A 14,886-nucleotide genomic window follows, 5' to 3' on the forward strand; every position below is an offset into this window, starting at 1 on the left:
AGGGCAATTTCTAGCTCTGTTCTGTGTTTATTCAGTCATTCACTGAAGCTGTGGTTGTCTGGCTGTGATCTTATTTTGTACTGCTGCAGTTTTGCTAAGCCAGTGTTGCAAAAAAAAAAAAAGCCATTACTGGACTCATGAATGTAGAAGAGAATAAATAGGATTCTCAAATACCACCACTGTTTGGTTTCTTACTAGCGTTTAAGCATCACTCTACAGCTAGAAATAGGCTGGTAGAATAGGCAGACTAGTTTAAGGATGAAGGAAATAGAAAATACAGCTGAGACTTACTATACTGGTGTACCGATTTGTACAAGCACTGTGATTTTTCTCATTTCTGATTAAGTTTGACTGCCTCTTCCATATCTTGTCTAGAACGTAGATAGTAAAGGCATGCGTGACCAGCGATTAGACATGCAACGAAGAGCAGCAGAGACTGGTGATGATGACCTTATTCCATTTGGAGACCGACCAACTGTGTCGAGATTTGGGGCTATTTCTCGTACTTCCAAAGCCATGTATCAGAATTCTGGTCCCATCCAGGCCATGGCAGTTCAGGGAGCTAACACCAAATCTATCATTTCAGGTATGATGATCTACACTTGGATTTTGCTGTCTGTTGCTGCTTTCTTTAGTGCTACTAGTATAATTCAAGTTGAAGACAGCCCCTGTAAGCTTGTTTCATAGAAAAATAGGTGAGATATATGTCATGCCACTAAAAACAACTCTAGGTAAGGCTACACTGAGACGCCTGAAGAAAAAGGCTGTCACTTCCTGTTGCAAGGGCAGGTTTGTGCACACCTAGTGTATGTGTTGGTGATTTCTTCTTGCTTTTTGGAAAAAGTTACTTTGTTCTGCTGATCCTGCTGAGATGAGGTTTATTTTAAGTCTGTTGCAGTAGAATCCAGAAACTTACTGCTTTCCCAAAGATAAAATGCAAAACCATCATAACAAAGTACTCTACTGCATTCCTACTTTATCGGTGGTTGCTGCTGAAGCTTAATGCAGGCATTGCTTTGTGCACTGTTAGGCAAGGCAAATAAAGTCGGAATAGTTTATTTTCTACACATCTATTTTCTAATCACATGTAATGTGGCTGTATGTCTTGCTCCAGAAGATGATCTCTCTCTTGAGGTGAATTGAAGAAGAAACATTAGGCTTCCTCACTTTTAGCAGCCTGGCCTTTCTGATTATTCTTTAATGTCTGTTCAGTTCTGTGTGTAGGCTGAACTACTTAAAGGATAGTTTTGTAGTAATGCAACGTGTTTTTATTTCTGTTTGTTGCCAGACTACAGTCCTTATGGAACTCATGGTGGCTGGGGAGGCTCTCCATATTCTCCTCATCAAAATATACCTTCTCAGGGACGTTTCAATGACAGGTAGGACTGCTTTGGTTTTTTTTTTGCCTTTGTGTAATGTTATTTTATTTTTTCTGTGCCCGCTGAATGAAGCTTTTTCTTAGAAATCTCCTTATTTTTGCTTTTCTGATCCCAAAGGGAGAGACTGTCCATGTCAGATGTGGCTGGTCATGGGAAACAGTTGCCCTCAGCTGAAAGAGAGCAGCAGCTGCGCATGGAGCTGCAGCAAGTAGACCACCAGATTAGCCAGCAGACACAAATGCGAGGACTAGAGGTTGGTACCAATGGTTGGAAGAGTGATGAGGGGTAGTATGGAGAGAGATGAAGCTTTTCATTAGTTGATCTTTCTGGGACTGTAATGATATTCAGTAACAATACTTAATTCTGTGATGCCACGCATCAAAACTAGGGTAAGAGTGTAAAGCACTCTGCTTAGCAACAGAAATATCCCTGCGCTTCATGTGCAAATCAACACCATACTTGAATCAACTCTCTGTACTCATTTACTGCTTTCATGCTCTCTGCTTACTGACCCTCTCTGTTCATCTGTATACTCAGAGGCGAACCTGTGCTGCAGATACCTATTTTTCTTGGCTTTACTGCCCTTGATAATGTCTGATTTTGATGTACACAAAGCAGTGACCTTCATCTGTTTCATGTTTGGCTTTGTGTTGTACCTGTTTCTTCCTAAATAGCACAAACCACAAGATCAAAAAATACAGATACTTAGCTTGAGAAATTAAGCATAATGTTTTACATCTCCACTCTTAAAAAAAATACAGTCACTAGTAACATGAGAAAAGATGGCAGTCTGCATTTAAAAAAGAATGAGTTGAAATCTTTGTGTTTTGTGAAAAACAGAAGGTAGAAATGTTAAAGCATAAGGAAAGAATTTTTTTTAGGAAAGCTTTAGTTACTTTTTTTTTTTTTAAGTCGCAGCAGCAGTTACAAATAGTACTGCATTTGCAGTTACTTCAAACATAACTTATGTTCTTGTGCACTTATTTGGGAACAAGAGGAGAAAGTGTTTTAAATCTTGCATGTCTGCCATAATAGAGAGTATTGGAAAACTGCAAAACTTGTAAATGGCACGCCTCTCCTGCTCATTATTAATGCGATTGTGTCAGTGTTAAGTCCTACACAGTTGAGTTTTGAGCTTTGATTCTATCATAATTTGAATTTGTCAGAACTAATCAGTTATTTTGAGTGACAACAGCTTTCAGTTTCCCTTCTGTTCAAAGCTGCAAGCAGATATTTGAAATCCAGGAGACTTAGAATCATAGAATTGTAGAATAGTTAGGGTTGGAAAGGACCTTAAGATCATCAAGTTCCAACCCCCTTGCCATGGGCAGAGACACCTCACACTAAACTGTGTCACCCAAGTCTCTGTCCAGCCTGGCCTTAGACACCGCCAGGGATGGAGCGTTCACAACTTCCCTGGGCAGCCCGTTCCAGTGCCTCACCACCTTTATTGATTTACCTGTTCCAAAGTTGTAGCAATCACTCAGTGATTCGATCAGTCATTCAATCAGAACATGAAGAACTAGATTATTTTGTTTGCTTCTCAAATGAATGAGCATTTCTACTTAAGACCAGCCAGATGTTTGGTTGTGCAGGGTAGGAGATAGTATCTTTAAATGCAGACTGCACACTTAGAGTTGATTTCCAGGGACTGGCAGGTTTTTGGAGTGGCAAACATGACTACTGCTTTTACTTGGCTGCTAGTAACTTGCAACTTCTGAATGACTGTACCTGTCCCCCTCTCTTCCTGTCCTTCCTCATTTGGGTCAGTAGAGAGCTATGTATTTGATATCCACATCTCTCAAGATTTTTTATATTATTTGGTAATATAATTCTGGCTCCACTGTAGAATTTCAGATATGCTATTGTAAATTAAAACAGCAGATTTGTTTATTTGCTGTTACATTTTGCTCAACAAATAGCTCGTGAGCGTATTCCTTTTATTCTTGCGTAATCCTAGTTTTGAGAAGGGATCTGTGTATAGGAAAAATCCCTGGAAATTTATTATACTAAAAGGTGTTTAACGCTGCTTGTTTAAAAGTGAAAAGATTTGTCTTTGTGTAAAAAATGTTTAAATTTGTGTTAGAAGCTATTTCAAGTGGGACCTTGTTAAGTATGGCAAGAGAAGGCCTTGGTTTTGCAAATAAGCAATAATCTAGAATTACAGCCTAGAGCTCTTCCTGTGCTTGGTGTGTTGTGTGCTCAGTTGTGTATATGCTTGGCTTTATGCATTTAGGCTGTTAGTAACAGGCTGCTGTTGCAGAGGGAGACGACTACCCTGGCAGGCCAACCACAGCCCCCACCGCCACCTTCCAAGTGGCCTGGGATGATCTCAAGTGAACAGCTGAGCTTGGAGCTACACCAGGTGGAAAGGGAAATTGGGAAGAGAACCCGTGAGCTGAGCATGGTGAGTGCCATGGGGGTGGGAAGCAAAGAGGTGGAGACACATGTAGCTGACTGCAGCCCTTTCACTGTGGCGAAAAGGCTCTTGGCTGGATGACCACAGCTGGAGCCATCCACCTCGTTCTTCACCTCTTCATTCTTCAGAACCTCCTGAGAAGTTATTAGATGATTCTTTACAAGGAATTTTAAATCTAGCCTCTTCAAATGGCAACAAAACAGAATATTTTAAAAATAAGTGTGGCAATAAATGTGTTAAAAACTGTGAATTGTCTCCAAGGTCACTGTGCCATGAGTTAGACTGTTTTAACATAGAAAACTTCTACAGGTGCAGACTAGTGCTCAGAAGTCTGTGTGCTGTTACAGTCTGTGGTCTTTGTTTGTTGCTTACAAGAATTGTCCCTTCCTTTTGGAAAATACTGTGTCCTGAGAAGAAGAGCATTATCTTACTGAGTCTGTTTCTTGCCTCATGGCTTTTTGTGAGTTATGTTGTGTGACTTCAATTTACAGGTCTTCATTATAGGTCCTAAAGGATGAAGTCTCTTCTTTTAACATAATGTTAAGGAATTTTTCTTTTTTCCTTTTTTTAAAGGAGAGCCAGTCTTCACTGGATATAAAAAACAAACTGGGCACCACTAAACAGACAGAAAATGGACAATTAGAACCGCAAAGCAAGGTTCCGGCTGAGGACCTTGCACTGACATTCAGGTAATGTGGGTCTTCAACTTTCATTTGTGTATCAGAAGAAGGACTTAATCAGGGTCACCGTCTGGTACATGAATAACATCCCCTGCCTCACACTAGCTCTGACGTGGAAGCATCTACTAGGAGAAGATTACACAAACCAATTTTTTTATAGTGTAAGCATGAACTGAGGGCTATTTCAGCTGATGAGTAGGGGAGTGGAAAGACAATGACAATTAATTCAGCAGAAGTATTGCTGCATTGGTAAGACCAGAAGTCCATGTAGTCAATGTTGGATGATTTATAGGGAGGAGCAGGAAGTAAACAGCCATAAAAGAAACTTTATCTGCTGGTTTAGTTTCAAATAAATGTTGGAAATGAAAGGGAAGTTATTCCATTTTTCTACAATTTGTTAATTGGATGTTGTCTAGGAAGGCATGTAACTTTTGAAACAGAGTTCACTTTTATTTGCAGGCAGTAATCTTTAGCTGTGTAGGTACTGGGATTGATTTCAGTTCACATTTGGTAGTCCACTGAAATAAGATGTTGGCTGCTAATGCTGGATATCTATACAACAAACATTTTCAGATGGCTGCAAACATCTGTGTGTATTCAAACTAATACTTCAAAGAGAAAAGCTCAGATGTTTCTCTGAGTTTACATAAATTCACCTGAGCAATTTGGAATCTGGATAGTTACTCAGAAAGTGTATTTAGAAAACTTGGACCTCTCAGTTGCTTATGAAGTCTGCACTTTCTTCTTATAACCAGTTCTTGTGGTCTGTGCTTCACCATTAGATTGAGGCCTCCGGAGCATAAAATAATTTTTCCATATGAAACTCTGAAAGTAATAAAATCGAAACAACTTTTTTTTTTTCATTAAAAAAAAATCCAGCTAAATTAAATATTCTGGAATTCGTGCATTGTATGGATTGATACTGTGCACTTTCTGGCATATACTGAAATATTTGAAAAATATAAATTATCTAGAACCCTGAAAATATGTAGTCTTGTTTGTTTTTAAATTAGTCTTACCTTAGTTCTTCCTTTTCTGCTATCTGCAGCATCCCAGACAACCTGTTTGCTGTAGAGAGCAAGTCTTCACATGTTTACATACGTTCACAATGCTGTTCATATTGATGCTGCAGCAACAAATATTTTGAGTCCTTTTACTTAAATGAAAAATGTTATTAATTGCTTCCTTCCCTCCCCCTTTCTCCTCAACTTTCTTTCAGCAGTGATGTTCCAAATGGATCAGCTTTGACACAAGAGAACATTGGCCTCCTGTCAAACAAGACAGCATCTCTCAGCCTGTCGGAGGACCCAGAGGGAGGAGGAGACAACCATGACTCCCAGAGAGCGGGAGTTACACCCACATCTGCTCCATGAAGTGAGGCCAGCATACCCCAGAGTTTCTTTTGCTGGGGTGTTCATAGCTTCAGTCACGTTTTTTATAGGGGTGATTGGAGAAACCCAGGAGCAACAGCAGTAGCAGAGCAGCAGGTCCAGAGGCAATGTGCACAAACACAACTACTAGAAACAAATCCTGCACATAGTTCACATTAACGCATTTTTTAATTAAAAAAAATGAAAATTAGCAGTATCTGCAAGCAATTCAAATTAAATTTGTTTTTGTTCTGTGAATGAACTTTATTTTAATAACTTTGGACGCCTTGAATCCCAGGGCTTAAAAAAAAAGATATTATATATATACTCTGTTTGATTAATTGTATGATCTTAATGAAGTAGGTTTTTTTCTTTTATTTTGGTATTATTACATAACCAGTGCATAATTCCTTATCACCTTTAATTTCTCAACAACTAAAACACCCTGGCTGCTTCCTTGTGTGGTTTAAGGATAAACAAGGAATAAGGGTTGGAGAGTAGCTGTGAATTGCAGTTTCAAAAGATGTGCAGCAAGCATCATTCTTAAAACGGTTCCTCCTATTGTGGTTAGGAGCTGAACACAAGCTTATGCAAGACTTTTACTTAAATTACTTAGGTTTAAACTATAAGTGACAGAATCTTTGCGGTGCAGCAGGTGTGGTCCTTACTGTGTGTCCCAGCGCAGCATGTGTAATAAAACAGGATAACGAAATAAGTGTCTTAACATTTTATTTGAAGGTTGCTTGCCTTCTATTTTGTTGGGACTGAAGAGGTCAGCAGAATGCAGACCAGTCTACTACAGCATTGTTACTTCTGAAGCTGGCTGGCTGGGGTTTGTGGTAGACAGACTTAACTAAAGCCTCTCTGCCTGAAGTCTCTCTAACTAAAGTCTTCACAACAATGAAGGTTGTGCAGCTGTGACCAGGGCAGAATCTCAGGAAACAGGAAGTAGAGAGCACATAAGGTTATATGGTTGTTGGAAGGATGTTAACTGCTGATGAGCTGGTGAACTTATTTGGTCCAGTGTTTGCCATTCTGTTTGGGTTTGGATTCCAAATCCCACATACCCCCTTTTCTCACTTATGCCTTTAAAACAAGCTTACCCGAAGTCCATATTATTAAGCTGATGCAGAAAGACTTAGTGACCTCTGCCTTTTGAAACCCATCTTTCATGTATGCCTCCTTCTCAGGAACTCTTGTCTTTGGGTTGTTTTTATTTATTGCTATTTTATTATTAAAATATTTTCTCTATAGCCTGATTATTTTTTTCCCTTTTGTTCAGTGATACATCAGTTATTTAATTGTAATGCTGTTGTGAGGGCCTTTTACTGGAGTAGATCAGCATCATTGCCATCAATGATGAGCACAAATCAATCTTCAAATAGAATGGAGGGGGATTTTTTTTTAACTTAAAAATCCTGTGTGTATTAGAATTTGACACCTGTAAATCAATCTGCATCTTGTCTGCCACTGCTGCATTGAATCCTTCCTAGATTACCCCTTCACAGGGGAAAAAATGCATCAAAATGACCACTTAAGGCGCAGCACAGATCCTGTCAGAAGTTGTGAAAAGTGAACTTCGTGTAATAGATCTAGTGTGCTACCTCCAAGATGATGCTTTGTAAGCTTAAGTTGGAGAAACAGTAAGCCTTTGTAGATGTTTTCTTTAAAAGTTAAAGAAATCAAGAGATTTTGGTTTTGCTGCACATTTTTTTAATCTTTCAACATGCACTGCATTGGGACCCTGTACTCAAAGAATCCCATGGAGAATGATTCAAGTGCTGCTCCCTCTGTATCTTGGCCTGTTCTTGGTTTTTCTTTCTGGATTAAACTACTAAATCAGAAAGCACTGGTTATGTAATAAATTACTGCATTGCTTTGGTTGGGTAAAGCAAGAGTTAATAAATTTTCTTCGTTTTTAGGTTTTTGTCCTTAACTCCTCCTGAGGTCATAGCAACCTTGGGCTAAGCTTTGCATTCATCATACTGTTAAATAAAACAAAATGGGGGGAGGGGAGGGGATACAGTCCCACTATTGCCTACCAGTAGGAGAGTCCAAACAGAAGACTCTTTTGAGTAGCAATTATTTAATTTGCCCAGTCAAGGCACCGCGTTTATATACTATTTCACATTGAATTTGATTATGCCCTACAGACCTGGCTGGTCAAGGATTTGATACACATATTGGCTTGGGATTCGAGCTTTCTTTTTTATTTAAATAAAAATTTATATGTAAATATATATATATACATATATACATAGTTATATCTGTATATATATTGGGTATGTTTTAAGAATTTTTTCGCATGAGCGCAGCTGTTGTGATCAAATGTCTGGGAGGTAGAAGCACTGAATGAAAATAAAAGCATTTTTCAGCGCACACACCCACACTTTCCATATGTCTTCACACGGGCTTATTTCACTCTCAGTTGAACCTTGGCCTCTTGATTGCCAAATAGTTTTGAAGCTTGCTTTTTCTATTTTTTTTTTTTTCCTTCTAACCCCTCTGAACTTTTGGCAACAAATTATCTTTGTACTAGAATAGTTCCATCTACACCTTGTCCCCATCCATCCGTGTCTCCTGCTTGAGGCCAGGCATTGCAACTGCTCCACTTTGAGCAGAACTAGGATGGTGCAGTTTTAAGCCTATCAGGTCTGTTTCTCCTTTCTCTGCTCTGGCCATGGTGATGATTAACATGTTCCCCTGGCAGCCTGCTTACAAGTCAGATGACGCAGGCACCCATGCTCTCTTCCATCCTTTAGTGTGGAGCACCACCATCAGGTTAGTCTTTTCATTTTTAATTAGTCTGTTCTTCCTGCTGTGTCTTTATTAACACAGAGAGCTTATTTTAGTTCAGATAATTAGTGCAGTATTCTAATCTAGGAGGACAAGCCCAGGATGTATATTTTCGACTGCAGTAATTTTTGATGTAAAATGAATTTTTGAAGACAGTTACATGTTTGAATCTACAAATTCGTCTTCAACACTAGAAAGAAAATCTGCAGGGGCAAAAAACTTTTCACCTTTTATTTATTACCTGTGCCAGTTAGTTTCCTTGCCAGGTTAGGGATTAATTTTTTCTCCACTTCCGCTCCTGAGAGGATTTATGCAGCAAGAGCTATTCAGATTGCTGGCCTACATAGGGTGAATACTTCTAAAACCTGTGGATTAGAAGAGAGATCTTACTGTTGTTTTTTTCCCCTTTATCCAGCTCTCCATTCTGTACTTTGTGCACAGTGTCCTTGTCATCAGTGTATCCAGGTGAATGCCCTGTTTGCCCAGTATTATGGTTTGGCTTGTTAAAGTTTAATACCTAACAGTATTGATTTTTGGCTTTGTTTTTTCCCATCCTCCTCTTAGCCATTTTATGCTTTTTTGCAGAAGTTTAGTTGACTAAACAAGTCAAACAGCAAAATGCAGTGCATGCTTTTATGTCTTTTCAGGAAGCTCTCTCTAAAATGTACCCTTTGTGGAAAAGCATGCTAGTAGAATTGGGGGGACAGATAGCTCTATGTATAATGGAAACATTGATGGTTACAGTAAATGAGCAGGTAATGAGAATTTCTGCAATAACTATCCTGCTACATGCATGTCTATAGCCATTTTCCTAGTTGTCCATCTCAGTAAAATTGGTCTCATTTAGAAAGTGGTTTAGTTCCTTCTACCTGGGTGAGAAGAAACAGTATTATTAATGGTATTAGGGCACTACTTCATCATTTGGTAGGTAGGTTAAATTTTCCCTGGCAAGTAGACAGTTTTGAACCATCACTGATACCTGGGTTTCAGCCTCAGCATGGGCAAACCCCTTCCCCCCCAGAACAGGAAGCTTTAAGTGTTAGGTTAAGCTATAGTATGTCAGTGATTCAGACGGTGTAGAAATTGTTTATTCTGTAGTGTTATTTTCCTTTTTCTGTCAACATCTGTTCATTTCCTACAACCTAGTTCTCTTAAAAGGAGAAATTTGTGCTTTTTATTCTGTTCCTCTTGTATACTGTGGTATCCTGTCCCATTTCAGAGTAGGACTTTTTTTTTAATTTTGATCACCCACCTTTCAAGCTTGCAGCACTGTTACCCCTTTGTTCTCAAGGTCTTCTCTGTTTTTTTCTGAGCCTTGTTCTCTCCCTTTAGTCCATGCACTCCTTCCTTTCCTTCTGTGGCTTGTCCATTCACCCTCCCTGGTTGTGTAACAGTGACAGCTTGCTGCCTCAAAACAGAGCATTCAAATGAATTCGCTTAGCCAATAACTTCTGTGAAGTTGCCTTTTCTAATGGTGTTATTACTCAGTGATGCACAAATGTGATATTCCCCCTACTGGTAGGCAAACGGGGGATCTGTATAAACATGGTAAACTGCTGTTTTTCTTTAAAGGAGAGCCAAAGACTTGTGCTTTACGCTTTTTTTTCTTTCCCCTGGTGTAGCCATTTTGATTGTCAAATCTTTGTAAGGGGTTTGTGAGTTGACTGTATTATCCTAATAACAATTTACAAATAGTGATTGTCAAGCCTTATCCATGCATTAAATTGTGGAAAATCATTCTGTTTAGTCATAAAATTTGCGATGTACTGAGATGTATATAGGGTATTCTGACATGTTTTCAGTCTCTCTTGCATTCTCTCAACTGACAGAATGGCTCATTTAGAGAGGGAGAAGGAATGTATTAATCTTATGTAATCAAAGAAGCCTTGTCTTTAAGTGTTTAAATTGAATACTGATTTAAAATTTCTTCAGTTACACTAAAAGGTAAATCTGTGTTGCAAATGTTACTGACTTTTAAGCCCATTGGAACTAAAAAGACTTGTCAAATTGTAGCATTACATTAAATTAGATGTGGAAGAAGCAAACTTGTATGATGATATTGTCTCTTGACAGCAGAAATTGAGTTAGGTGGGGCAAATTCTATACTAGAAGGTGGTAGGAGTGAGGCTTTTCATTGATAATACAAGAAAGCTGCTTGCATGTCACTTTCTTGATCTAACTTGAACTCTTGCAGACTGTTACTGTTTAGGTTTGGAAAGAAATCTGTAAGTCAGAGAAGCATAAACCCTCATGTCCATTGCCATTTCCATTTAAAAATTTGGGCTGTAATGAAGCAGACTTACAAGATAGTTGTCTGAAGAACCCCAATATAAAATATCTTTGATTAACTAGCTATGGTCCAAGAAACTCAGTGCTATTGTCAGGAGGCTAAACAGCAGGAGTGCCAACTCATCATCTGTTCTAAAATGGGGGAAAAGAACCCGTATAAGCAGCGCACAAGTTCCGTGTTTGTCTGCATGCATATGAAGAAGTTTCTATAGTTCTAGAATAGATAGAAGGAGCACAGACCAAGGCTGGGGCGTGATGTTAGCTTCATACTTGAATTTTGTTATCATTCACTTTTCCAAAATACACACTTCTGTTGCTGCCTTGTAATGTTGATAGCACTGATACAAAACCACCCAAAAAAGTTAGTGTTAGCAGTTCAATTTTTGGATCACAGTAAGTCAGTTCCCCTGGATGGGAAAAAAAAAGAAAAACCAAATTCTTGAGCTGTCTGAAAGGTAATTTAGATGCAAACTGAAAAACATCTGCCTTGCTTGAGTTAAATGTAAGTTCTGAATTTATGAGGAAAGTGAAGCAGCTCTTCTGAGCCACTTTCTAGGTATAGCCTTGGTGCTAACAGTTGGGGGGTGGTTACTTGTGGTATACCAGCATACAGATTATATAGCACAAATTGGCTTGTTCTCAGATATAATCTGAAATGCCAAAAACTTTATTTAGAGTTCTCTTTTTCCATACTCAACTGTTACCAACTTCACTATTTTCTGTGGAAATGTCAGGGGGTGAAAGAGGCTCGAGTAAGTTAGTTCAAGTTACTTATACAAGTAAGTGACTGCAGGGAACATCATCCCAGCACAGTATCCTTTATACAGTTAACATGTGGTCTTTATTGCGTAGGAAGAAGAACATAACTGTTCAGTGTTGTCACAGTCTTTGAGGCACTTCTTACGATGCAGGTAGAGCCTTGATTAGAGGGAAAGGAGAACAAACCTAAAATGATTTTTTCTGTATTTTATTTTCTAATGGCAAGTGTAATACCATACCATGGAAACTCCTTGAATGCTATGGTAAGCAAAGAAGGTACAGTTTTGAAATTTCCCAATAAGTAAAACGTGTAGGAATATGGATTTGTCTGTCAGGAACCTCCCAGTCATTTAAAGCTTGAAGTATGTGACCATAATAAAAATTGAATGCTGATAGTTTAGTAACCTAAACAATTAACTGATCTTTCCCAGGCAATCTTTGCAATTTCAGCAAGTTAATTATGATTTTAGGGAATGTTTAGGTGCCTAGCTTCGTCCAGCAAGGCAGGTACCTTTGGTCTGCCATCCACACATTGGATGTTTTCATATTCCAGAAAACAACTTATTCTAAGATCTGAAATTCTTAGGCAAACACAATTAACAACTTCAACCTGAAAGATACAGTTTTGGGAAAGATGGAAGGAACAGGTGCAACAGTGTCTCTGAAAGTAGAAAGTATTAGAGATGATGGAATTACATACAACATGTATATGGGGAAAATATATCTGTAAGCAAAAAAAATCTTGCGGAGTGCGGTATTTCAGTAATTACTTGCTTTGTTGTAATGTTAAAAAGATTTATTAATAGTTCAGTGGCAGACAGTACTCACAAGTCTTTGGCATCCAAACCAGATTGTGTATTGGATGGGTCCCACAACTGGATGTGTGCACTGACCTCTTTATTTCTAGCTTTTTAAAAAGAAACTTGGTAGCAGCATTTTGTATATGTATGAAGCCACTTGAGTCAGACAGGAGAAAAACCTGTTCATGTTACAGCTGCTGCACACTTTACAATTGATACCTTTAATTTGCAGCCTCTCTTAAGGGAAGCTGCTCTTACGTGGGCAAATCTAGCACATCAAATTACTACCATTTTTCTCTAAATTTGAGTTCTCATTACCCGTTTGGCCTCTGCTTGCTGTGTAAGCAGCCTCTATGTGAAGAGCTTTTCTTAAAATCAGCTTAGCAACTGTGCTGTTGCTTGGTTATTTTTCCCTGTTTTCTATAACTGGTAGCATAGTTTTGAGCTCTTTCCCCATTGTATTTGTTGCTATGGGGAGGAGGAGTTGAGGCAAGATGTATGTGAGGAGGGTGGAAGAGTCGTGGGATATTCTACACAGCAGCTCCCACCCCTCTTTGAAATCATCTGCTTCCAGTTGTGGGATTTCTTTATAGATGATGGGTTTTTCCTGGTTTTTGTAAGCCTAGTTTTCTTTGATCTTGTTAGTTCCATACAGGTCTCCCGAGACATTCTGCAGTCATTATCACCTTTTTGGGTGGAGTTTATTTTATTTTTGGTTTGTTTTTTTTTTTTTTAAATAACTTTTTAACATTGCATATATGCTTGGGATAGAGCTCATGTAATTTTCCAATCGTATTGATTGTATGTGATTGTGCCCTGCAGAGGTATATTTAACAAAAAATAAAAAGGATAGTCTAGGTAATAAAGGAGACCATGAGATTTGTTGAGTCAGGTTATGAACTATTTCTTGAATTTATTTAGGATCCTGGATTAGTGAAATTCCCTGTCTGCTGTTCTCATAAATCAGTGCTAAACAGTGTCACGCATGCTTTCTTTCTGTTTGAACTGGTTCTTTACTGGCTTTTCTTCTCTAGCTGTTTTCTTCCTTTCCTGCCTCTCTTTCCCATTAAAGAAAAAAAAAAATAATAATAATCTTGAGCCTTTATGGGAATAGCTGACTCTGGGTTGGTATTGTGAATATGTTTGTAACTATCAAAACATTTTTAATGGGAGTAGAGTTCAAGTAGAATGTATGAGAAGAGTTCCATCAACTGAATTATTTGCAAGTTCAGGGGAATTTTTGAGTCTTGTACATACAGGGCTGGTCATGGGGAAGACGTTCAGAGGTGCACAAGGCATTGATACCTCTCTCCTGGGAAGGTTAGATGCTTTACTACCTTTTGGAACAGCTCTGACATGACAAAACAAATAGAAGAAAGAGTTCACTATATCCAACTCCCTGTGTCTTTACTCCTGCAGTATACTTTTTAAACTTTCTAGATACTATGCGGAAGTGGGATAGAGTGAATTGAAGGAGGCAAAACACAAGAGAATCCAGAGATCTGAAAGTCAGTATTTGTCTCCTTTATTTCTTTTTTAGAACTATAGAGCCAACAGTGCCACTTCTGTATTAAAGAACAAGGAAGTGGTATGTGTGCATGGTGGTTATATAGAAAAAGCCGTATATTGAAATACTGTTTCTTTTTCCCTCTTCACCTTGTTTTTCTCTCTCACAAAGCTGATTCAACCTCAGTTTGCTTCCACATAGTGTGTAAGGGTCCTTTAAGTTGCAGATTCAACAACAACAACAACAAAGTGTGGAAAGGTGGTGATCCACTATTTGGTTTGTAAATAGATGGAAGTGTCTGCAAGGTCTTACCTGCTTTTCTGTCAGCATTTATATTAAATGATAAATTAATGGAGAACACTTTGGAATACCTCTTTTTTTTTTCTGTTTGGGATGAATGTATGTTCTAAATGTGTGAGGTGTAAGACTCTGTGAGACTTACTCCAGGTCAAGGTGTGTTTGTTCTCTGCCAGGCTGGAGCATAAGAGATGCCAAATACCAAAGAAATCACGTGTGTCTATTTGGTGGTCTTACCTGTTCTCTTCTGACTCTACCTGTAGACAGAGTGGCTTCTTCATGTGTTCACCCAAGGTGAACAAGAAAGAATACTCAAAATACCAGTTTTTGTGATTGCTTAAAGAAAGACTACGTATTTAAAAACAAAACAAAAAAAAACCAAAACCACCTTCAGAGCAAGGAGCAAGCAGAGTGCCTCTAATGTTGTGCTTGTTTCCTGTTCTGGAACTTGCCTTGAAGTCAGAATAAGGTTGGCTCCACAGTCTGTTTTGTGGTTTTTAATCTCCTTTCACTTCTTTTTGAGGGTTTTAACAAGTCATTAGCTGGCTATAAATCTGAGACTGGCTGAACATAGTCTGATACAGAGTAAG

The 14,886-nt window shown here is 38.6% G+C and overlaps 1 protein-coding gene across 12 annotated transcripts in view; it reads left to right on the forward strand.

Annotated features, from left to right (window-relative positions):
* RC3H1 (ring finger and CCCH-type domains 1) overlaps positions 1–14,886 on the forward strand; it is an 80,629-nt gene that overhangs the window by 54,503 nt on the left and 11,240 nt on the right. For 3 of the 12 annotated variants that reach the window (XM_057427139.1, XM_057427138.1, XM_057427141.1), the window contains 6 exons: positions 376–586; positions 1,289–1,379; positions 1,497–1,632; positions 3,616–3,786; positions 4,372–4,487; positions 5,698–6,883. In XM_057427139.1, the coding sequence (XP_057283122.1) occupies positions 376–586; positions 1,289–1,379; positions 1,497–1,632; positions 3,616–3,786; positions 4,372–4,487; positions 5,698–5,851 (879 nt within the window). In that variant the 3' untranslated portion in view covers positions 5,852–6,883. Of the gene's footprint in view, positions 1–375; positions 587–1,288; positions 1,380–1,496; positions 1,633–3,615; positions 3,787–4,371; positions 4,488–5,697; positions 6,886–8,502; positions 8,630–14,886 lie in introns of those variants that run through there. The other 9 variants (XM_057427143.1, XM_057427145.1, XM_057427140.1 and 6 more) reach the window with 7 other exon arrangements.

Source organism: Pezoporus wallicus, unplaced genomic scaffold (genome assembly GCF_028554395.1).
Source record: "Pezoporus wallicus isolate ANWC-B61680 ecotype Strahan unplaced genomic scaffold, APGP_CSIRO_Pwel_v1 scaffold_7107, whole genome shotgun sequence".
NCBI classification, from domain to species: Eukaryota; Metazoa; Chordata; class Aves; order Psittaciformes; family Psittacidae; genus Pezoporus; species Pezoporus wallicus.